This window comes from Rosa chinensis, chromosome 7 (assembly GCF_002994745.2).
Source record: "Rosa chinensis cultivar Old Blush chromosome 7, RchiOBHm-V2, whole genome shotgun sequence".
Taxonomy (NCBI): domain Eukaryota; kingdom Viridiplantae; phylum Streptophyta; class Magnoliopsida; order Rosales; family Rosaceae; genus Rosa; species Rosa chinensis.
Window position 1 is genome coordinate 25,126,309 of NC_037094.1, and position 24,984 is coordinate 25,151,292.

Sequence of the window (24,984 nt, forward strand, 5' to 3'; positions counted from 1 at the left end):
CCTCTTGTCGTTCTAAGAGATGAACAGTTTCTGGTGGTTTCACCAGTTCTCTATTTTCTGGTATTTCAACCAGTTCAATATCTTCATCGATTTTTTCTTCATCGATGATTTCTTCCTTTTTCGAGGAAGATGGTTCCATGGTTTCCTGGAACAGAGTTTCCACTTCTTTCGCCTTTTGTTCAGCGAAATATTCTTCATATTCTTGCTCAACCAACTGGCTGACAAGACCATTTTTGGTTTTTCTTCTTGCTTCAGCTATGAAGCATTCTTTATGATAAGTCTTCTTGGACTCTTTACAAAACATAGGGAGACCATTCTTTTCATGACATAAGCAGTAATCACAAACGAATGTACCAGGGTTCACCTGATAAGAAGACATGAAGGATTCTGTCTTGCTTTCTTCCCAATTTTTGATTCTCAAAACATTCATTTGTCTGGATTCGAAGTACTCTACTTCAGAATCGATCTCAGACTCATCTGATGAAATTTCTTCTTCAGACCAGGCAGAGTAGACTGACCTGTCATCATCTTCATCATCAGAATAGGCTATTTCGTAGCCTTTCATGTTTGCTACCTCTACTATTTGCTCATATTCTTCGAAGAGAGCTTTAGTAGATCTTTTACCCTTTTCAGGGCATTCATTGGCATAGTGCCCTTCAGCTTTACATAACCAACATCTGCAAGCTTTCTTGCTTGGTTGTTTATGCTGATGAGTATTCTTCTTTTTCTTGAAGAATTTCTTTTTAGGATCTTCATCCTTTTGTTTCTTGTAATTGGAACTCTTATTGAATTTCCAATCTCTTTTCTGATTACTCTTTTTGAATTTTTTAGAGTAATATTTTTCTTTTTTCTTCTTTCTGTGGAATTTGGATTCATGACATCCCCAGTTTGTGGGCATATCCAGTATTCCATAACAGAAATTTTCAACTCCTTTGAGTTGTTTCTTGGCCATCTTAGCTCTAAGATTGGCTTTGCATTGCTCCTTCAGTAATTGCCGGATTCTGTCGGCAATTCCTCCAACTGAAAATCTTTCAATTGGTTTTTCAGCTATGCTTTCTCTCACAGCTGTTCTCCATGGTTCAAGGAGTTTCCTGTGCAACAGATTAACTAGATCAGTATTCTCTAGTTCACCAATTGTACAGTAATATTCCTGAAACTCATTCAGGTATTCTTCGAAATATCTCATGTCACAGATCTTGAGAGCATAGATATTCGATTTTGCCGTTTCTTTGGCTTTTTCACTCAGATTTGAAAGATCTCCACAGAACTGATCGTACAGTGGTACTGCAAAATCATACGGAGATTTTGAATTTTTGATTTCTTCAAGCCAGTCTCTTCCTCTGGCAGTTTCTTTGAAGGATAGGTAATACTTTTTTGCTACTCCAGTGAGAGTAGTTTCATAGTACACCTGCAGATCTGGTGCTTCAAATTTGCCAAGGGTAAGTGCAGAAGCCATCATCAGGCTATCTACCCATTGGTCAATGGTTTTTCTTTTATCTAGACTCTTATCTAGATTTAACCAGATGTCGTAGTTCGTGATAGGAACTCTAGGCAGATTGTCCTCTGGGACAAATCTTTGGGAATTTCTTTCTCCTTTTTTACCCGTGGGGGCTTTCTGTAATGGGAGTTTTACCTTCCCTTTTTCTCTGCTAATGAAAGTTCTGGAGCTTTCTCCTTCTTCCATTTCAATATCCTGATAAGGAAAGACTTTTCTCGTCTTTCTGATTTTGAATTCTTTCATTTCCTCGATTAGTTTTTCTAATCGTTCAGAATTTTCACAATTCTCAGCTTCTTTATAGAGTTCATAGAGCCTCTCAGCTCTGAACATATTGACTGGTCTGTTCAGATCAGCCTCCAATTCTTCTTCAGAAATTGGTTCTTCAATAGTGGGTTTTATACCACTGACACTAGCTTCCCTAGTGCTGTAGCTTCTTCTCAGAAGATTATTCTTGTTTATCCTGAGGTTCTCAGGACAGACATCACTTTTTCTGTGATTGTCAAAATTAAGACTAATTTCTCCAGTCTTTCTACTCTCGTAGATCTTTGCTTTTGCTCTTTCCGGCTGCTTTTTTGGACCGGATAATTTCCATTCAAGAGGAAAATTCACTTCATTCCAAGTAACCTTGTGGATCTGTTGTGAATGGTTCTTCTGATTGGTGAGGAATCCAGTAGTAAGACCTGGGATATTCGTTATCCTTGTCTTAGGGGCTACTGTAGTACTCATCAATTTATAGTATATTCTATATACTATAGCAAGTTCTTGCATATCTTCTTTCATAGATATGCCATCTGTCTTGACTCTCAGTCGTAGACAATGAGCTGCATCTTTCAAGCTGGTGGTGAAGTTGGGGAAGCAGTTGAAATACGCTACTTGATCACATAAGGATGCTTCGAGTGTTCCCAACAAACTAGCTTGGAAGTCTGTTAACCTGTTGTCCTGTAGAACACATAGGACCGAACAGTTTATGCCTTCACGTGCAAGCAGATTTATGCCTACTTGGACTGCTCCAATATGCATAAATTGATATTTTTTTGCTTGAGCTCTAGCAACTTCTGAAGGAGTGATTAATAGAAGATCAGTCTCTCCACCTGCTGTAGCGGGGGTTGTGATTTCCAGTAGTTTAAAATAATGGCTATCCATTAGATCAAACTTTCCCCTTTTGTAGATTTGTTTAAAATCTAATTTTGGGATTGAGGAGTTTTTTACCTCTTGTTCAATTTCATTGAATTCGAACTCTTCAGCATTAAGGAGCTGTACTCCTTTCTTTTTTCCAAAGATGCTTAACATTTTCATTTCTCTTTTTTCCGGGTTTTCATACCGGATACTAGTCTGACTAGTAGATGGTTCCAGAAAAATCATGTTTGGAACACGATTTGTGTCTGGTTTTTCTAATGGTTTGAATCCATTAGTTTTCTTTTTTACTGTAGGCCCTTTCTTGTCCTTCAGTATATTTTTCATAGATTCCAGCGTTTTTTGCTGTTCATTGATTTTTCTACTGACGACTGTCAGCTTTTCTTCTTCCGTTTTTGGAAGTTCTTTGATATAATCCAGTTTGTTTTCCAATCTTTCCAATTGGTGGATTATAGCAGGTAATTTTTCTAGATGAGTTTGACATCTAGATATTTCTAGTAACAACTTCTGATATTTCTCATCAGAAGATTTCAATAGAGAATTTATTTTCTCTAATAACAATTCTGACATTGTCCCCATTAAGGAGGGGTTCTCCTTGAGCTATTTTACAAGCTCTGATACCAGTGATGTGCGGATCTAACCAATGCTCAAATAATCAAGAGGTTTTTGTTCCTCTTCCAGAACATCTAAGAGATTATTATCTCTATAGGTTTTTAATTTTCTCAATTTCTCTCTCTCCTTTTGCAGTTCCTTAGTAGTAATTTTGTAGATAGCAATCAACTCAAGTCTATCAACAATCGAAATTATGAATGGTAAAAATAACCGTTTACCTTCGAGTATAGAGGATGGACTTATACCTGCAATATGGTTAAACAAACAAATTCAAAAGCATGGGCCCACTATGCTCCGTCAATTTTATTTTTACCAAAGGAAGAGATAACTATTAAGGAAAGTAAAAGACTTACTAAAGACAAAATGTCCTTAAGTGTAAACTTTTGTCCTTAGATGTATAAAATCAAAAGTGGAGGAGTTATTTGTGTTTTGGACTTCTACTAGGGGGGTCTTTGTAGTTTGCTATATTAAGTATTCATAGAATGATTTAATGTGTGGTGGGTGATTGAGGGTGGACGTTGGAATTCTTCAAATTACTAACGTCCACTAGATTTAATTAGAATGGTTCTTGCCTCTTCGATCCATGTATTTGGCGTTTTACCCTCCTTCTAGCGCCAAATGTTTCAGCTGTCTCAATAGGGGTCTGATCCAGCTAAATCACAAGATGTTCTTGGTCTGCAACTATCACAATCGGTCTCGCTTATCTATAAAACAGACGAAGGTCAGAGGGAAGACCTGGTGTGCCAGCCTTCAACGCTCCGATGCCTAAGTCAGTATCGATATAAGATAATGATAATGGAAAGCGATAGTAAACAGTTACCTCTTTGGGTTGTTGGAGATGACCTTAATGTAGCAGATTTGTGGGAGCTTGGTTTTGTTTCTTTCGGTGTGGGATGATCGGGGTTCCCGATATCGCCTAGAGGGGTATCGGGGTTCCCGATATCGCCTAGAGGGGTATCGGGATCCTCAGCTGGGGGCTTCCCTTCTTTTGTATTGACGACATGAGTCTTGTGCTTCCGATACTTGTGCCTAGGAGGTATATATAAACCAACAATATATTCTATCATAGAGTTTTTTTTTAGCCATATTTACTCATCTTTGTTCATATATTTCATCTTATATAACCAATTTTGTTCTTGTGTAATGGATATTTGGCTTTTGTGATAAGTGAAGAGATCGAAGGTGTCCCATATTTGTAGGTTCTTGTTTTTTTTAAAGGATTTGAATTTATTAAATATCAAAGCCATAAACAAATAGGCCAGAGTCTAAACAGAAACTTACATAAGAAGATCCGGAAGTAAACCGGGTGTCCTATCTAAGTCACACCTAAACTCATTAACTTCAAAATGGTCGCTCGCTGAAACAACAAGCCAACAAACTAAGCAAAAATAATCTCACTTCCTAAGGTAAAATCATTCATCTAGTCTAATATACAAACACTCAATTGTGGTATACATATCAACTAGAAACATCTTAGAAAGTATATAGAAATCACTCCCACTTGAGAAGGCTTGAAGTTCAGAATGTCTTGAAATTTTGTACCTTAAGCAAGCACTTTCTCTTTCCCCTTAGGGTTAGAGCTAGTACTTGTTTCAGGCTCATCAGCAGCTAACAACCTCGGCATCAGGTTGGTCTTTTTGCTCTTTGCCTTTTCTGGTTTTCCATCGTTCTTTTTTCCTTTCCTGCTGTTCCATATGGCAGCTTGTTCACACTTCCAACAGGACATCCTCTCTTTCTCTTAGGTTAGTCATTGTTGTTTGAAGGTCCCTATAATAAACCCATAGTCACTGCGTCCAAATTTTTCTTTCCAATAGCAAGACTTAAGCACAATTTTTTTGGAGAGATAATTACCTCATCAGTTTCCCGACTTCGTCGTTGTCCTGTAATTGGATCTTCATTGAGTCTTGGTTCACTAAATTCTCTAATCTGCACTTGTCTTCGATGACGACGCATGGCCACCACAGATTGGGGAAGAATAGCTTTTGGTATGCTATTACGTATCTCAGCTTTGAGCCTTGAAGATCAAGGTTTGATTGTTTACCGCTACCCTATTGCCATTAGGATTTTCATGTCCCCGTAGTACTGTCAAAGCCGTGGGCGGCTCCACCGCTCCAACTGGTGCATCACTATCTTCCTCCAGATCTGGCCCTGAGCAAGGAAGGCCAACGTGAGTAACTAGGCCACAAGTGCCACACTAGACAAACACTTGTCATACCGAAATTGCACCATGAATTGAACTTCATCTTCTACCCAGAAATGGTGATGAAACAAGAGAGGCTTTGCATAGTCGATCTCGAATCTGATGCGTAGGACTCGGGTCCAAAAAGCCAGGCGATCAAACTCCTTGAACTCACCTAGCATACTTCCGATCAGGCACATAATACATTTAGACCTGAATGCCGGTGGTACTCCTTGCAGTGTCATCCAATAGGATGATTTCTTCAGTGGTATCTCCCTTGCCGAACTGACATCATCGTATGGCGCTAGGGCTATAGGAGCCCTGTTGTATCCCCATGGTCCTCCTTTCCAAACCCTATCCACATTAGAGGGGTCTGTGAACGTGAACAGAACCCTGTCATCTTCTCCGATCTCTTCAACACTCAGTCTGCCATTGATCCGCCATGCAGATCGGAACATGCCAAGAAAAGAGCTGTTTGGACCCAAAATAAACATTTTGGCCTGACAAGGCACGTCTTGGAGAAATTGAGCCAATATCAGTGGCTCAAGATATATATTGTCGACAAGCTCGAAATATATATTTAGAGGCTAAATAAAGCCTACTATGGAAGCATGGAAGCATGAAAAGTCAACTTTAGCACATTTTTCTACTTCGGCTAGGAGAAACCGAGCTAAACAAGGAAGGAGGGGCGGCAGACTAACCAAATGAAATCTAAATGAGCTAAAACTTTCCAGATTAATACTAGACATCCCAGGGATCATTTCTTATGAAGAGTGCCAGAGCTAGTTTTGAATGGAAAGCTTTCAAACAATCAGTCCAATTTTCTACAGAAGCAAAACTGGAAAACTGGACCTGTAAGAGGTCCAGCAGCATTTTCGGCCCAACCGCATGGAATAAAGCTCTAAAAATTTGTCAGGATGATCTACACTCATAGTGGAATATTTTTTATGAAGAAGTCGAAGGCTCATTCTGAAGTCTTGTTGGAGAAATAATTGAAGGAATAAAGGGGCAGAAACTGACCTAAAACCAGCTCAATATTCACATGTTCATGTTTCCTACCCACATGAAGAAAGCTAGATGCTTTTCTTTTTTTTCCTTGGATATATTTTTCTACTAAAATCTCTTTAATAGATCATCATCACTTCCATGTTTCTGCACCTTCTTGCTTTGCTTTCATTTCATCATTTCTCTATCTTTTCCATATTTTACAAATCACTTTCATACTCCACTTTCATTATTTTTCTTCCACTCATCATTTCACTCTTCTTTTTCTTCCCTATATAAACACCTTCTCCTCTCATTCTAAAACACACATTCACATTCAACAACAACATCTCTAAGATGATCTAAGTTCTCTCTAGAGCAACCTCTCTAAGAGCAACTCCTCTCCTTCTCTTTCTCTTACCGGTGATCACACTCCTAGTCCTAGTCTTCTCAGAAGCCGACTTTCAGTGCCACCAAACCCTCTGTCAGAGTGCTTCGATCCTAGTTTCCTCGGGAGCCGACGGTAGTACCACGACCAAACACCAACACCAAGACACATTCACAACAACAACATCTCTAAGATGATCTAAGTTCTCTCTAGAGCAACTCCTCTCCTTCTCTTTCTCTTACCGGTGATCACACTCCTAGTACTAGTCTTCCCAGAAGCCGACTTTCAGTGCCACCAAACCCTCTGTCAACGTACTTCGGTCCTAGTCTCCTCGAGAGCCGACGGTAGTGCCACGACCACAACGGTTACAGAACCAGCCAAGCAAGGGTAACGCCCTAGCAACCCAGCCAAGCTAAAGTCACACTTTAGCAAGTTCTCCTCACTTCCCAGTGTTTCTCGCTCTGCTCGATCTACAACATCGAGTATCGATTGTGATTTTCAAGAAACTCAGCAAAAGTCCTCGCCACGAGGCACAAAGAATCCCACGACGAGGTTGGTGCTCTCCTCGTCCACAATTGCTTGAAAGAAGTCAGGTCAAGGGACACCTCCGACGATCGCACCCGAACGGTGCTGGCACACCCGCGCAGAAAAGAGACTGTTGACTAGCTGCAACAAAACTGGAGCCAAATAAGAGCAACTGAAATATTCCCGCGTCGTGAGCAGCTTCCCTACCATGAATGCTTCGGGTTGTCTCAATCCTTTGGATGGACGCAGGTTTACCGCTTTCTTTCCATTAGCCAGTGCTAGGGAGGAGGCCAAGCGGGCTGCCATTGCATCAATTGCCATTGACGTGAGAGAGAAGCTACGCAGTCAAAAAACCCTAACCCTAGTCTAGAGAGAAAGAGCGGCTACAGCTAGACCGTGTTATGATTTTGCAGGTTCTTGTTGAAACTACTCCACATAAAAAATAATAATATTATTTAATTTTTAAGAAGAAAAAAAATAATATTATTAAGGAAACTTTAGTGGAACATAGCGTCATTCCTTAATATATAATACGCCCATGTAGTTTCTTAACATAAAAAGAAGCATATATGCTGCCACAAATTGAGTATTTCTATATTTTAGTATAGATCGATGTACCTTTTGATTCCATCATTCACGGTGATATGTAGAGTTCTAGAATGAGTCAAATGAAATTTTTGGCGCTAATATTCTTATTAAAGAGTACGTGGAATGCATTAAGAGCATTTCCAATATTGATAGTCATATTCATAGTAAAAAATAGCTAAAATTGGAATATAAGTAGTTAAATATTGAGTTATGCTCCAGCAGAATACGGAAATGTCAAGTTAAATTTAACTTTTAGTTAAATTCTCTCTCCTCTCTAGCTAGGTCTTTTAGCGAAAGTTAAATTTAGCTTTTGTTTAGCTATTCTACTAGAAATCAAACTTAGCTTAAAATTAGTTAAATTTTAATTTTTTTTTTTAAATAAGTATTCTGTTGGAGATGCCCTAATAGTTTTGTTTTAGGGGCTTAATTGTAGGAGATAAAGAAAACAAGAATAAATATGGTGCAGGTTTTTTTTTTAATTTTTTTTTTAAGAGAAAGTGACATCCATTGAGTATTGCACATCTAATTTTTTTTTTTTTTTAGAGAGAAGAAGAACGATCATTAATTCAAGAGATTACAACGATAGGGATGGCCATGTAAAATCTCACATACTCCAATAAGAGCAGAGAACTTGCTCATACCCCAAATGTGGAACCAGTGGTTACAAATGTCATGAGCTGATAGGAGCTCAACTCTAACCACAATCGCCCTTTCTTTTGGGCTACAGACAATCAACTTATCCCATAAGTCCCAATACATCTTTACAGTCAACCTCAATAAGAGACAAAACTCTTTTACCACCATATACCAAAACCACCAGTACACGTGAAGGGGCATCTCCCATTACATTGACAACAAGAAAGCATTGAAATTAGAACAACTAATTTCTGGAGATGACACCATTACAATGACACAACCACAAAACCAAGACAACCAAACCCTCGCTTAATTGAGGAGAGACTTATTAGACCTAACCAAAACCTAAAACCAAAAAAACCTAATAATATAAAGAATTCAGCCACCGCAACACGCTTCCAATTTTCTCGATGTAAGGCCCCAATCGCTAGGAAACCACCGCCATGAGCCCAACCACACAAGCTCACCCCATTGTAGACACTTAAGCCTGCCGTGTGGCCTTCCAGCTCCACTCTCTGCATTGTCTCTGGCCAAAGACAGGACTAAACCTGGACCATTGACAGAGCAAAACACCGAAAAACATGAGAGAGAGAGAGAGCAGTCTGCACCGCCACTGTAGGCCTGGACCTGCTAACCACCACCAACCTTTTACTCTCCACCTTTCTGTCCCTTTCCACTTAGGAGTGAACCTGGCCCAGCCACCAACCGTCGTCGCCTAAAGTAAAAGAAGAAACCGCCACTACCGCCAAAACCCCCTCAAAGCCAGAAGAACAATAACTCTCTACCAAAGTAGAGCCTTGTCTGACAACGCCCACCACACGCCGACACAACCAGAATCTGTCATCGGCCCGGACAAGCCACAACACCAAACCTCTGTTTTCCAACCCTAGGTTTTCTTCGGAGTATTGCGGAGGAAAGAAAGAGTCTCACTTTCACTAAGATATATATGAGATCAGATATATCAGTAAGACAAGACATGAGTATTGCACATCTAGAACAATTAGATGTATCTAGTGACAAAACAACTCATGCTTGAATTTATATATTTTTCTCTTTAAAAAAAGGAAAAGAAATAGACAAGAATAAATAAATAGAAACTAAACGTAAGAATCTTATACCACCCTTGGGGTTAGCTCAGGTGGTGAAGATGATTGAGAATCGGTTAGGATTAAACTCGATCCAAAGTTTGATTTCCCTATAATATGCCAAATAGGAAAGAAAAAGAAAAAAAAAAGTTTCATTTATACTCGGTCAGAAGTAGTAAGTAACCCTATTTCGTTTCGGAGCTTTGTTTGATAAGGACAGCATATGATCATAATTGTTTTTGAAAATATAATTTATCGTTAAGAACTTAAGATGCTAAAGTCTTTGTTGTTGTTGAAGGGAATATTGAGAACCGCCCATGGATTTGTTATATAACTGGTCCACCATTCAACTTGCATATGGTTTTAAACGTTGATCATATATTTTCCGATTAAAGTATCTTAGTCTCTTTCTCCAGCTGTTATTTACTTTCTTTAATATGAAAGATTATATATTATTCGAAATTGTTGAATCGTTTCAGGTTTTGACCAAAATGTTTTGAATAGATGATAGTCACTCAATTCGTCAAGTTTAATCATCGAAGGCCAGAATTCATAATTAATTGAGCAATGCCATAAGCATTGAAGACCAAACTTAATTTGTTGATTTTTGATTCGAAACTACGATGCATTAAATTAAGTTGAGTTTTACTAGGTCATTTTAATAAGCTGATGGAAAAAATTACTCATACTATCACAAAATGAAATATAAATATAACTAGCTTAAGAGAGGGAACGAATACAAGAAAACAAATTAAATTTTTAGAGTTATCTCTCTTTTTGTATCAAGAGTCATTAATTTAAGACTTGTTAAGGGTCTTCCCTCCCTCATGTCTATGTGACGAAATTATGCTTGACAATTATTTGATTCTTTCTTAAGCTTGCTTATCTTGTATTGCGATTGCCACTTTCTTCCCAATGATTTAGGTGAATATTATTTATAAAACATGCAAACAGGTAGCTATACGCTCTTCAGAGGACAATGCCTTTAATGTGCTAATATTTTCTCCTGTTGTGCTCAAACTTATGTGGCTCGCTAATGAGCCTTTAATTAGTTAATTACTCAACTCATCTCCATTCTTCCCAAACCAAAACAAAATCAATCTCTTATAGTTTCATGACTTCATCCAATATCTTAAGTTTATTTAGTTGCCAACTTATTGTGGGATTTGTGGTTACGATAATCAAAACTCAATTTGATATGCAATTAAAAATGTTTCTTTCTTACTAAATTTAGTTATGTTCATATGATCAGGAACTCAGGATCTATATCTGTAGACGTAGGTATGTTTAGGGATAACGAGAAGGGAAGCAAATATGCTTATTTTCATTCAAAAGAAATGTTAATAAATGGTCAGGTCATCTTCTTCTTGCTTTAATTATGTGAAAATTCGACCATATATAACAACACACATGATATTTACCAGAAAAAACACACACAGAAATCTCAGTATATTGTATATTTCTGTTTTTGGTCACATTGACTTCGTGCTTGTAGACATGACATAATTACTGGCTAATGTTTTATTTTTAAATGTTAGTATTAGAGATATATGGTTTTTACTTTCTACGTACTTATGCGCTTTTAGCTTCCGTGATAGAGCACTGTAAGCCGACATGACTTTTTTTTTTGACAAGTTTTTGTTTATTTTTATTATCACCTCCTCTCAAGGTTTTAAGTTTCTCCGAAACTGCCGAAATTTCCGTAAATTTGAAGTACCGAAATGAAATTCATATGCTATATCATTTCCGTCAGGAGTTTTCCGAAATTTTCTGAAAATTTCCTTACATTTCCGCGAAATTCTTTATTTCTGAAATATCTACACACAAAAAATATATTAAAAAATTCACATCTCGAAAATTTCTGTGAAATTTGTTTGTCACTGACAAAATATGAATTTTTTTTTCCAATCAAGTGGAAATTGGATACAACAAAACCCTCTTTGCTTTATCTGCTACCAAATTAAGTACTCATGCTCCAGGTCTCCAACCACATCATGATTCTATTTGCAATGAGGCAAATTATGGAAATGACAGGGGGAGTGGCAAATCATGGCACTATAACCAATATAGTAGTGATGATCATACTACTTATCCTGGTGCAAATTGTGAATACAATTCTAGAGCTAGGGATGCACAAGGAAGACGCGATAGCCATTTGTCTCTAAATGAGTTTGAATCACTTTCTTCAAGTCTTGACTCAATAGACATAGGAACTCAATATAGTGATAACCCTAACCCATTCCATTCTCATCATGCTCATCATGAAATGAGTTCTACCTCAGAAAGTACTTATGGAATTGGATCAAGCTCACAAGGTGGAAGCACATATGGCCTTTTTGATCATTCTTCATCCCAAATGTCATATGCTTCATACAATGAAACACCATATTGGGTAATTCCACAATATCCGATATATGGATTGCATGTGGGAAGAGATCAACACACATACATTACCCATGTGATGAAGTACCAAAATCATTTCCAAAATTCATGTACTTGGGAGCAGTACGCCACTATTGTATGATACTAAATGGGACCAGTTCAACCACATGGATCGAACTACATCGTAGTAGCTCTTATTACTAATACTTTATATTGCTTTTGTTGTACTTGTTAATTTTCATTCACGGGGTTTTGTTATTACATCCCCCCCCCCCGGTTATATTTTTCTAATTATTAGTGAAAAGGCGTGATGGTCAAGCCTCCCACTGGGTTCCAGCCATTAAACAAAAAAAGTAAATCACATTCACATTGTCAATATACAGAACATTTATAATTACATATAGATAAAAACACAAGTTTAGCAACTTACTACAGTTTTAGTTAATTACTTGTATATATTAAATATCACAATTCTATTATTTATGTATGATTTTAGAGAGGTTATATTGTAAATAGGTTTATTATAGGTTAGTTTAGTCTATAAAAAAGTTTCATTCAAAAATATCATTTTATAAATGCAATTAATGTGATTTCTTTATTTTTAACCGAAATTTCCACCGAAATCGAAACTTTCTCCGAAATTTCCTTAAATTTGAAGTACCGAAATCGAAACCGAAACCAAAATTTGAAACCTTGCCTCCTCTACTCACTTCACTCCATCCACCTATCCCAACGGTGGCAATGAGATATAATCATATAAACTGATGGATTCCATAATTTTAGTTATTTCAAATGGCTAAAACCATCTCCAACGGAGAGGTCTTTTGCTAATGGTAGGAAATGACATAGCAACTCAACTCCAATAGATCTGTCAAATCCTACGTGGATTTAACATATCAAACCAATCTGTCAAATTTGACGGACTCAAACTCTTCTGTCTATTTTTTTATATTCTTTCTCTCTCCTTCTCTCTCGTCTCTCTTTCTTTCTTCTTACCTAGAATCATACCCAGAACCAGACTTCCTGTGTGATAGCAGCCTTCAAATGCAATGACCACTTGCAATCCCAATGCTTTATAGTGACAAATTATAACAAACACAATAAGCTCCTTGTTCTTAGAAAACCCATGCCAAATCAAATTTCCCCAATCTCAATAAGCTTCTTAACTTGTACAACAAATTCGAGTTTTGAAAACCCGTTCCTCAATTGTAACAAATCTAGTTTATTGCAATGACCGATTTGCAAGAAACCCAGTTCTTTGACCCAATTGCTTAGACCCTAGCAAATATAATCCGATCCAATAAAATCACCCATTAGAACAACTATCTTAGAATATCCAGATTTATCATTCTCATCCTAGTAGGAAAAACAATCAATCTCAGTAAGTATAAGAATAGTTCATGCTAGTGGGAAGGAAGATGGATGAAGAAAGTAGAAACAGAAGGGGATATGCCAATATGGGGATGAGGATAGAGAGAGAACAAGAAGACAGAGAAGAAAAGAAGTTTTTTTTCACTCTGACCTAGCCGTCTGCGACTAGGGTTTGACTTCTCACTTGAGAAGGTTATACTACATCCATTCCTATGGATATTCTTAGTTGGAATTGCAGGGGCATTGGTAATCCAATGACAGTGAGGGCGTTGAGGGATTTGGTAGCTCAGAATCAGCCTCAAATTGTGTTTTTGATGGAGACTAAGATCAACGATCTGAGAGAGTTTCATGCACTTTAGCGTGAGTTGGGCTTTGCCCATTCAAAAGAAGTTCTTAGCGTCGGACAGTCGGGCGGTTTGGGATCATTTTGGATGGAGGAGGTGGATGTGCAAGTTTGAACATCGTCTGCGCATCACATTGATATGGAGATTAGGGCTGGTTCGGGCGAGCCTAGATGGAGATTGACAAGATTCTATGGCTATGTTAGGACTGCTGAACGTGATAAATCCTGGCAACTAATCCGGGATCTCTGTGACTTGGATGCACTCCCTTGGGTCATCAACTCATCATTGGTGACTTCAATGAGATTTTGAATAATAGTGAAAAGACTAATGGTCCTTTGCGGCAGGAACGGCAGATGAGGGGATTCCGGGACGCGTTGGGGTATTGTGATCTAGTTGATTTAGGGTTCTAGGGGGCCAAGATGACCTTGTGGAAATTGGAGACTCAACTTCGGCTTGATCGGGCTGTGGGAACGGCAACTTGGAGTGATATATTCGGTTTTTCTAGGGTTAAGCATCTTTCTCCTAGTGATTCGGATCATACTCTAATTGTCTTGCAAGCCAGAACCATACCACTACCCAAGAGACCTAGGCGACATAGGTTCAAGTTTGAATCGTTCTGGCTACAACATGAGGAATATGATCCTTTGGTTTTGTCTAACTGGCAGACTGAATTTATAGGAGTTCCTATGTATACGTTGACTCGAAAGATCATGTGCACTAGAAGAGCTCTTGAAGGTTGGCAACAGAGTACCTTCCGCTTTCGTCAACAACAAATGTTTGAGATTCGTGGCAGGCTAGAATATTTGATGTCTGAATCTCTTACCTCGGAATATCATGAAGAGAAAAAAGTGTTGATGGCTTCGCTTCAACAGCTCTTTCTTAGGAAGAAGCGTTTTGGAAGCAAAGGGCTAAAGTTACCTGGTTACAAGAGGGTGATCGTAACTTGGGCTTTTTTCACCGAAAAGCTGCCAATCAAAAGAGAAAGAATGCTTTGTTGGGGTTATTTGATTCAGAGGGCAGATGGAGGGATGATGATGAGGGTATGGACACGGTTGTTACTTCCTATTTTTCTAAGATGTTTACGGCTACTAGTTTGGATGTGGAGGCTATTGATTTGACCCTTGATGCCATTCAACCTTGTGTGACTATTGTCATGAATCAGAAACTTTGTGCTCCGTACACAGAAGAAGAAGTGCGTGTTGCTCTTTTTCAAATGTATCCCACGAAATCTCATGGGCCTGATGGGATGCCTCCTCTTTTCTTTCTGCACTATTGGGAAACTATTAGGGTTGATGTTACTGAAGCAGTGCAAAGTTTCTTACATACGGGTTCACTACTTAAACAGATAAATTCCCTAAGGTGTAATAGCCGGAAACAATGGGAGATTTGAGACCCATCGCTCTCTGCAATGTCATTTATAAGTTGTGCTCAAAGGTAATTGCAGTTATTTTGCCTGACATTATTTCACCTTTCCAAAGTGCGTTTGTGCCAGGACGTCTCATCACTGATAATATACTAGTAGCCAATGAAGTTGCTCATTTTGTTCACAATAAAAGGGAGGGCCAAGATGGCTATATGGCGCTAAAATTGGACCTTAGAAAAGCCTATGATCGTATGGAGTGGGAGTTTCTGCCCAAGGTTATGGTACGTTTTGGTTTTGATCGTTCTTGGATTGAGATGGTTATGCAATGTATAAGTTCTGTTTGTTATTCCTTTCTTATCCGTGGAAAGCCTAGGGGTTATGTGATTCCTTCTCGAGGATTAAGGCAAGGAGATCCTCTCTCTCCTTACCTTTTTTTGCTTGGTGCTGAAGGTTTCTCGGCCTTGTTACAAAAAAAGCAACAAATGGAATCGTTGCCTGGGATAGCCATTTGTCAAACTGCTCCTTTAGTCAATCATTTGTTGTTTGTGGATGACAGCATGTTATTTGCTCATGCTACTTCAGAGGCTTGTTTCCAGATTCAGGAGATTATTGATGTGTATGGTACAGCTTCGGGTCAAGTGGTAAACTTTCATAAAAGCTCAGTTGCTTTTAGCAAGAATGTTAGGGAGGTTGACCAAGAAGTTATGGCCAATCTTTTAGGGGTTGTGATAGTTGAATCTCATGAGAGATACTTGGGGCTTCCAACTTTTATGGGATGAAAGAAAACTGCTACATATGAATATATCAAAGAGAGGCTCGCGGAAAAATTAAAACATTGGCATGGCAAGTTGCTTAGTGGGGCAGGTAAAGATATTCTGATCCGAGTGGTGGCATAGGCACTTCCTAATTATGCAATGAGTGTGTTTCAACTCACGAAGAACTTTTATGAAGATCTTGAACAAATGTGTGCTCGTTTTTGGTGGGGCAGTACCACAGACAAAAAGAAAATTCATTGGAAGAAATGGGATGATTTGTGTCATGCAAAGGAAGTTGGTGGGTTGGGTTTCAGAAGTTTATCTGAGTTCAATATGTCCATGCTTTCTAAACAATCGTGGCGTGTGGTTTCTAATCCTGAAACTTTAATTGCTCAACTCTACAAGGCCCGCTACTTTCCGGATGGCTCTTTTTGGATTGCTACTGAGCATGCATCTCCTTCATATTCTTGGTGTAGTATTTTTGCTACTAGGGATCTATTGAGAGATGGTTCTCTTTGGCAAATTGGGGATGGGGTTAGTGTACCTGTTTTGAATGATTCTTGGATTCCTTCATTGCCCTCTCATAAACCGCAGGTTATTATGACAAAGCAGAATGAGGTGGTACTAGTAAGGGATCTTATTGTGGCTCCTAGCATGTGGAATGAGGAAAAGGTGCGTCGCTCTTTTGTTGTCACTGAGGCTGAAACTATACTCTCTATTCCCTTGGGTACTCATTGTCCCAATGATCGACTGACTTGGCATTTGGAGAAAAGAGGTGTGTTCACTTTGAAACCGGCGTATCGGTCTGCTTTTACCAAAACTACTTCTTCTCTTTATCCATCTGTTGTTGTTAATCGAAGAGTCTGGAAGAAAATATGGCAGGCCAAGATGCCTAATTCTGTGAAGGTGAACACTTGGAAGATAGGTCACAATATTCTTCCAACTTTGGATAGACTTTCTTTACTACAGGTTGTTTTGGAGTCCCGTACATGTGTGCTCTGTAATGCAGAGGATGAAACCATTATTCATCTTTGTCAAAATTGTCCTTATTCTCGGGAAGTATTGGCTACTAACTCTTGTCTAGGTAGTCACTGTTTTGGAGTGGAATCTGATCATCTTGATGCCTTGAGTTGGCTTACCTTTTGTTCAGACAAGCTCTCTAAGACAGCATTTGCACAGTTGTTATTCTACATTTGGGGTTTATAGAAAGAGAGAAACACTCGTGTATGGGAGAACAAGACGACCTCTTCAGCTGACGTTGCTCTTTTGTGCTCAACAAGACTTAGTAATTATGTCTTTTACAACTCCAAGGTTCAGAGGGTATATAATATGAGAAGAGTTCACAAATGGAAGGCTCCTCCACAAGGTTGGTTGAAGATAAACTTTGATGGGGCTTTTAATAGCGGAAATGGCAAGGCTGCTGTAGGTGTGTTAATCCGTGACAAATTAGGTGCTTGTTTAGGGGCTATGGGGAGCGCATTCCCTATTCTTCAATCTGCAGAGCATGCAGAACTAATGGCTTGTAGGGTGGCAGTGGACTATGTTATTAGTCATCAACTTCATCCGGTTATTTTTGAGACCGATTGCTTGAATCTGCAGCAGCAACTCTGTCAAAGGGTGGGGCAGAACTTCTCAACACTTGGTAGGATTTATGATGATATTAGGGAGGATCTGGAGACTTTGCCTAATTCTAGGCTTGAGTATGCAAGGAGGGAGACCAACAGAGGTGCACATCTTCTGGCAGCTGATGCATCTGCCAATGATCAGAATTTTTTCTGGACAACAAACCCGTTTTTTTATACAAGATGTAATTGCATCTGAGATGATTGTATCCTAAGTTTTGCTCATCAATAAAGTCTAACCTCATTCAACTAAAAAAAAAAAAGATAGAGAAGAAAGAGAAAAAGCTCTACTGATTTTTTTTATATAAAATACTCTGAAAAACTAATAAAATAATATTTAAATTTGACATATCTACTGGAATAAAAATTTATGAAAATGACATGAGTTTTTCTATTGGAACCTTCAAATTTATTCACTTTACCTCTATGCTTTTTACACCTCTTATCAAATTTTCAAATACTAAATCTACTCACTAAACTTCCTCAAATAACCTCACTCATATAATTTGCAAACAAATTATTATGTTTAAAATAAAAATTTAGTCATTTCAATGATTTAATCACTCTATAAATCTTAACTAAATATACATTTCTTAATCAAACTTGAGTTTCAAAAATTAATGTCTAATCAATAAGAAAATGCCATGAACTATTCTGTTTTTTTTTTTTTTTCTATTTTAGCTGTGCAAAAAAAAATGAAGATCGAAAACATTTGTTTTTATTCTAAAAAAAAAATCATTTGTTTTTTTAATTTTTTTCTGTATTTTTTTTACCACATGATTATTTATTTTATTTATTTTTTTGCAAATATAATGGATTGACTTAGATTTAGGTCATAAATCATAAGAGGATTTATTTTTTTTCCCTCACCAATATGCGTTCAACATATATATCATATTTTTTTTATGTCAAATGATCTTAATCATATTTTTAATTCTTATTAAATATATATGAATGCTTTAATGAGTATGTAGTGAAATTGGAAAATGAAAATAGATAAGGAAAATAATAAGAAATAGAGAAAACTACAACAAAATACCTGAACTTTGGAGGTCATTTCAAATAAATACGCAATCTATAAAATAAATACAATCTAATATTATTGAATTGGAAAGTTTACATAAAATAAATATTGTTTAAGGAAAACTGAATTGGGAGAGAATTGAGTCATCATTTCATTGATAATAGGGGCCTCTTTATATAGAAGATTACAAGCATAGAGATAAAGTTGTACATGGAAACATAATCGTACATTGATTGAATATCTCCTAAGATTCTCCGAGAATATCTCTAATATAAACCCTATTTCAACTAGAGCAAGTACTCTCGAGTTTGGGCCAGACACATATTCTGGATTTACTTGAACACTCCCCCTTGTGCCGACCAAACGTGGTGCTCCTCTCGTTGCCTCATTAAAAACCTTGCCGAGTAACAAAAACCCAGTGGGACAAAAATAACCTCGGTCGAAGGGGAAAAAGAGCAAAACACACCCTTCACGTTTCGAGACCATACATGTAGACACCTCCCCCTGATGTTTGCATCTCCCCTTGACGACTACGGTCATTGGAGTTCCGATAACTTCCGCAAACGATGCTACCAACATATTTCTCGAAAGTGAAATTTAGGCAATGACTTAGTGAGCAAGCCTGCCGCACTGTCCTCAGATTGAACCTAGTTCACTTTGATCTTGAGGAGAGTTTGTTGTTGTTAATTATACTTGGTGTGGTCGCTTTTGCTGTAGCCTTGCTTCAAAACAAGCAGCATTATCCTATATGCTCGTAGGCACATCTGTGGTAGACTTCAAACCACAATTGTTTCGAACATGCGTAATTATGGATCCAATCCATATACATTCACGAACCACTTTGTGAAGAGCAATAATCTCTGCATTGTTTGAAGATATACCGACTAGGGTCTATTCTGTAGACCTCCAAGATATCACGGTCTTTACCCATAGTGAACACTTAACCAGTTTGGGAATGACCTTTGTATGGGTCAGAGAGATACCCAACATCAGCAAAACCTTCCAAAACTCATGTCGTTTTGGGATGGGGATAGTGGATGCAGGCCAGTGTTGGCGGCGTTCCTGGTGTGTGATGGATCCGAATCCATCATCTCTTTGTAGGGATAGAACAAGCCCATATAAATCATACATCCCAAGTATCGAAAGATATCTTTTACACCAATCCAATAGCGTCGCGTTGGCGTAGAGCTATATCTAGCTAACAAGTTCATGGAAAATGAGATGTCCGGTCTTGTGCATTCAGCTAAGTACAATAATGCGCCTATTGTACTCAAGTAAAGCACTCCTGCCTCTAGCACATCTTCATTATCATCGTTTCAACGAAGAGGATCATTTTTAGGATCAAGACTACGGACGATCATGAGGGTGCTTGAAGGCTTGACATTGTCAAAATGCCTAAGCATCTATCGACACGATGCTCAAGTTCCAAACCTAGATATAATCGTGTTCTCCCATAATCCTTCATCTTAAAATCCAATTTCAAGTGTTCAGTGGTTTCCCTTAACTCTTTAAGGGCTTCTAATGAAGATCATGTCCAACATGAACCGCGATAGAATCCGAAACTTGTTATGGAAACTTGTGGGCATATCCCATCTCAATCAAGTAGTCACTTTAGTGAGCGTTCCAACCTTATTGTAAACGCGCTCCGTGGTCTAGAGCCACTTGACTTGGGTAAATGAAGTTCACCATGAACCTTCATGTATATTCCGTATCTAGATCCCCATATAGATACGTAGTGACCACATTTGTAAGCTGCATGTTTAGTTATTCGGAAACTACCAAACTGACAAGGTAGTGGAGTGCAATGACATCTATTACGAGAGAATATGTCTCATCGTAGTCGATTTCAAGGCATTTTATGAGAAGCCTTGCGCCATAAGGAGAGATTGTCATCTCTTTTTCTCATCACTCTTTCTAACGAAGACTCATTAGTCAATAGGTTTTATGTTAGGAGGTGTTGGCATCACTGGCTCTAAAACCTTCCTCTTCGTTAGAAAATCCATCTCAACCTGGATCGCATCTTTCCATTTAGGCCAAATCTCTCTACGTTGGCATTCATTCATCAACGGAGAGTGGTTCGATATCAACGGACTCAACAAACTCATGTGCAACGAAGTGCTTGACTACATCATCAATTATGATGGAGTTTCTATCCCACGTCTCATGTACACTAGTGTAATTTTCATAGAGCTCTATATTCTCAGGAATAGGTTCTAACGTTGAGGCATCCTCCAACGATAACCCTAACCCGGAAGATTCTCATGAGACGGATTTTGAGTCTTGATGATCAAAGGATTGAAATGTGCCAAAGTATCCTTCGAACTCACGGGCCTCCCTTGCATCCTAGCTGGGGCCATGGCCTGTAACGCAAGAATGCCACTCTCTTTGGCATTGGCGCCATTCTTACCTCCATGTAGGGTGGCGCTACGTCCTCTCGTAGGGACGTCCTTCATTGCAGACATATTTGCAGCAGATGTGTGATCTCGTCACTTTAGTAGGGATCGAGATGAGACATAGTGGGGATAGGCCACGACAATTTCTGTCGTTCCTGCTGAACATCTTTGTTCTTATCTCCCTTGAACAACGGGAAGACTGTCTCATCAAAGTGACAACCCGCAAATCTAGCGGTAAGGAGATCGCTGTGCAAGGGCATTAAGTGCCGGACGTTTGTTGGAGTCTCAAATCCAACGTAGTTGCCCATTCTTCTGTACGAACCCATCATAGAGCACTGTGGTAACGCAATTGGCACATAAATAGCACACTCAAAGATGCGTAAGTATGATACTTGTACCCAGTCACTAGCTGTAATGCAGAGGTAGATTGAGTGGCGGTGGTCGTAGACGAATTAGCATAGCTGCATGCGATATTGCATCACCCCAAGTGGATATAAGGAGATTGGTGCGCATTACCAATGTCCGGACTACCATCGTAGACATTTCCGCGAGACCATTTGGGTGTGTTCATGGGAATGTGATGTCCAACATCAGTCCCAATGCAATAACCATCGAAAGTCTTCGATGTAAACTCGCTAGCATCGTCAAGTCCAATTGACGCAATAAGATGTTGTCATATGATATTTGCTAGGAGTGTAGCATAAGCAGCATTACAAGTGGACAATGGCAAAACACGTGACCAGCGTGTTTGCGTATTAACCAATATCATGAGATATTTAAACGTCCGCAAGTTGGTTAAATCAGTCCATAGAATTTCCATGGATTCTATGTAAGAACATAATGAGTATTTTCATATCCTTTGCATAGGATGGTCTCAGTCCTAATTTCCCTAAGGAACGGTCTCAGTCCTTTTCATATCTATGGCATCATGGATATGGACTGCGCCAGCCCTAGGCTGGTGGTGGACGGAGGCAGCTGCGTCGGTCACACTTAGTCTAGAAATCAACTTTTGATTCATATTTCGTTTCGCTCGAAAGAAATGATGTCCATGTGAGGTCTTTAGTAGACGGATCATCATATCATGACTATGATGATCTATCCTGTTGTGACAAAGCCAATATATGTCTAAATCCAAGAGATCTTCTCTCATAACTTTGTTGGATTAATAGCTAGAATAGTGACATAGAATCCACTAGAGAGACACATAAACTTCTCTAAGATGCACCTTTATTCACAATCATTACAAATATTGCAAAGGAACTCATTTCCTTTCTCTATATGCGTTTTCGCATGGAATCCGTTGGCTTTTCATAGGTGCGTAGAGAGTTTCTATGACAGTAATTAAGGTGCCATTTAGCAAGTGGAACTTGGGCTATTCCATGTCCTTGAATTAATATTGATGGCCCAGCCATCGTAGCCACAAAAGTCATATGCTCAGAATCAAAATGGAGTCATAAAGAACTCGAAATTTTATTCATAAACCAACAGAGTTACATCATTGTCTCTTTGACTAAACAAAATCTAATCCAAAATGATAGCTAATGCAAAACAATGGTAGTCGTCTAACTTCTTTCGGTAATTCAAAAATAAATGTGACCAGGTAAGTAGAGAGATGTCCGTAGAGCAAGGCTCGCTTAAGTACCACTAATCTCAGAACCTTCCTAGACATCACACTTACTTTGAGTGAGCCTACTTTGAAGAAAAACTAAATCATTGGCATTTACTACAAAAATATATGGCAATTGCCTATTACATCTCTTGGAAAAATAAAAACTTAAACAGAATTGGCGATCTATTGATCCCAGCTAGATTTGTAGTCTTCAACCCTTCACTCTAGATCATCTTCTTGATCTTCTTGTTCCATATAATGCACTTCTCTTGCTTCACAATATGCTTTGTAGGCGGTGACGATTTCTTCATGAGCTCTACAAATGTGTGCCCAATGATCAGACATTCCACATCGAGAACATACATCTCTTCGCTCAAACTCCATTGATTGAGGCACTTTGAAAGCGTCATTTAGATGGCTTTTAGTGTTGGTGGCGCCACCAACATGGCCAGAGGCGTTGCCTCCCTTTCTCTCTTTCTACGTTTACCTCTTCGGTTCTGTGTTCGCCTATTTTGGCGGTTACCTTCCCAAGTAGAGCGATTATATGGACCAGAACATCCAGAAGTATCCCTAAGATTAGGGTTTCGCTCTTGGTGCCTTCTCTTAGGGGCGCGACTATAATTGGATTCTGGAATATGCTCTATTTCCACAGATCTCAAATTATAGTTCTTCACAAGGATGTTGTCATGCTTTTCAGCGACATTCATAGCTCTAATGAGCTCATGAAACCTTGTGATCCTTCCTGCAGCAACATCGATTCGATAGTTCTTAGCAACCATCAATGCAGAGACGGGGAAGGTAGAGAGAGTCTTCTCAATCAACATCGCATGTGTGATCTCTTTACCACAGAATTCCATTAAGGATTTAATGCGAAGTGCTTCCGAGTTGTAGTCAAGAACTGACTTGAAATCACAGATGCGGAGGCTATGCCATCTCACTTCTAGGTCGGGAAGCAGGGAGTCACGGACGTTGCCAAATCTATCTTCGAGTGAGACCCACAGCCTTCTGGGGTCTTCTTCATTCATACACTTGCACTGGAGCGAATCATCCATATGACTAGTCATTAGGATGATGGCTTTGGCCTTATTTGCCTCTAAGGCTACTCTATTTGCTTCCAAAGCTTAAGCTTGCTCAACAGTTAGCACGTCCTGGCTAGGCTCGAGAATCATATCCTGAATTCCATCGGCCTTGAGATGCTGGCGGACATCACGAACCCACCTGTGATATCCACAGCCAGTTGTTCCCAATGGAGCAAAGTCCAATTTGTTCAGGTTACTCATCCTGAAAGAGAACAAGAAATTAGGGTTAGTTTCGGAGTGAAATAGGCTACCACGAAAACATATAAAATTTCTGAGTGTAATCACTTCCAAGAAATTAGGAATTTCTGAGCGTAGTCGCTTCCAAGAGATATTAGATTAGATTGAAACAATGACGTAAGTGGTCGATCATAAATTCTCTACAAACTCTAAGTTTGGAGATCTCAACAAGCTTTAAGCTTGGAGTGAGCACGAACCCCCACAGTTTGGCTTAATTTGGTCTCCCATATGATGAAGAAAGGGGGGTAGAAGAAGGGAGGTTGCAAGTCCTAAAAAAAAAGAGAAATTAAATGTAAAAACTCTAAAAAATAGGAACTTAAAAAAAAAATAACTCGAAATAGGTTGCCAGAAAAGTTGGTCTGAAAATTGTCGTAATTGGCCAGAAAAGTCGCCGAAAATTGGCCGGAAAAGTGGTTGACCGGCGTTAACTGGAGGGCTGACCGGTGTTGACCGAATGCTGATGTGGCATTAGTGCTGACATGGCAGGCTGATGCTGTTGCTGACGTGGCAGTGAGGTCCATTGTTGACATGGCGATGGGGTCCGCTGATGACGTGGCGCGGGTCCGGATGTTGATGTGTCGTGGTCCCTCTTGCTGACTTGGCGAGGGCCTGTGATGACGTGGCGTAGTAGCTGGGCTTTGACTTCTTCTGGGTTTGACTTTTCTGGGCTTTTGTCTCTGGGCTTGACTTCTTCCTTTTTTTTTTTTTTTTTTTTTTTTTTTTTTTCTGGGCTGGGCTTCCTTTCTTCTCTTTTTCTTTTCTTCTTTTCTGCCGGTTTAAGATGCAACTGCTCAGGTGGCCGGTTCACGTCTTTTTAGGCCGGTTTTTGGACTTTTTCTTCCGGTTCCCGAAACTTCAGATCAACGGGCTTCTGCTACCAAAATTTGGTGGAAATTTGAGGTCCGGAAGATGGTGAACCGGTGGAATATTTGCTGCGAGTTGTATGGAGCTTCCGGTGGCCGGTTCGGTAGGTTTCCAGCCTGTTCTTGGGGTGTCGCCACCAATTCTGGATTCCTGGAATCGAGTTCTTAAAGGTGTGAGGTGGAGGCAGAAAAGGCTTCAAGGTTTTGTATTCGGATTCAAGGTTTTTAGCTTCTTGAATCAGGGTTTGGCTATTTGTTTCAGGGTTAGGGCTTCGTGCTGATAACCTTTTTAAGGAAAACTAAATTGGGAGAG

General features: G+C 39.1%; 1 protein-coding gene across 1 annotated transcript; it reads left to right on the forward strand.

The window, feature by feature from the left end:
• The first annotated feature begins 14,145 nt into the window (after positions 1-14,145).
• LOC112177676 lies at positions 14,146-15,868 on the forward strand. The gene is made up of 4 exons (XM_024315942.1): positions 14,146-14,647; positions 14,740-15,039; positions 15,171-15,370; positions 15,458-15,868. Exons 1-4 carry the CDS (start codon positions 14,146-14,148, stop codon positions 15,866-15,868), a joined length of 1,413 nt encoding a protein of 470 aa, XP_024171710.1.
• The last annotated feature ends 9,116 nt before the right edge of the window (positions 15,869-24,984 follow it).

Excerpts from the sequence above, each read along its gene's own strand:
- LOC112177676 (XM_024315942.1), top strand. The coding sequence starts at position 14,146 with ATGACCTTGTGGAAATTGGAGACTCAACTTCGGCTTGATCGGGCTGTG. Across the intron at positions 14,648-14,739 it reads CAAAGGGCTAAAGTTACCTG|AGGGCAGATGGAGGGATGAT; the intron begins GTTACAAGAGGG and ends TATTTGATTCAG. Across the intron at positions 15,371-15,457 it reads AGTTTCTGCCCAAGGTTATG|CCTAGGGGTTATGTGATTCC; the intron begins GTACGTTTTGGT and ends ATCCGTGGAAAG.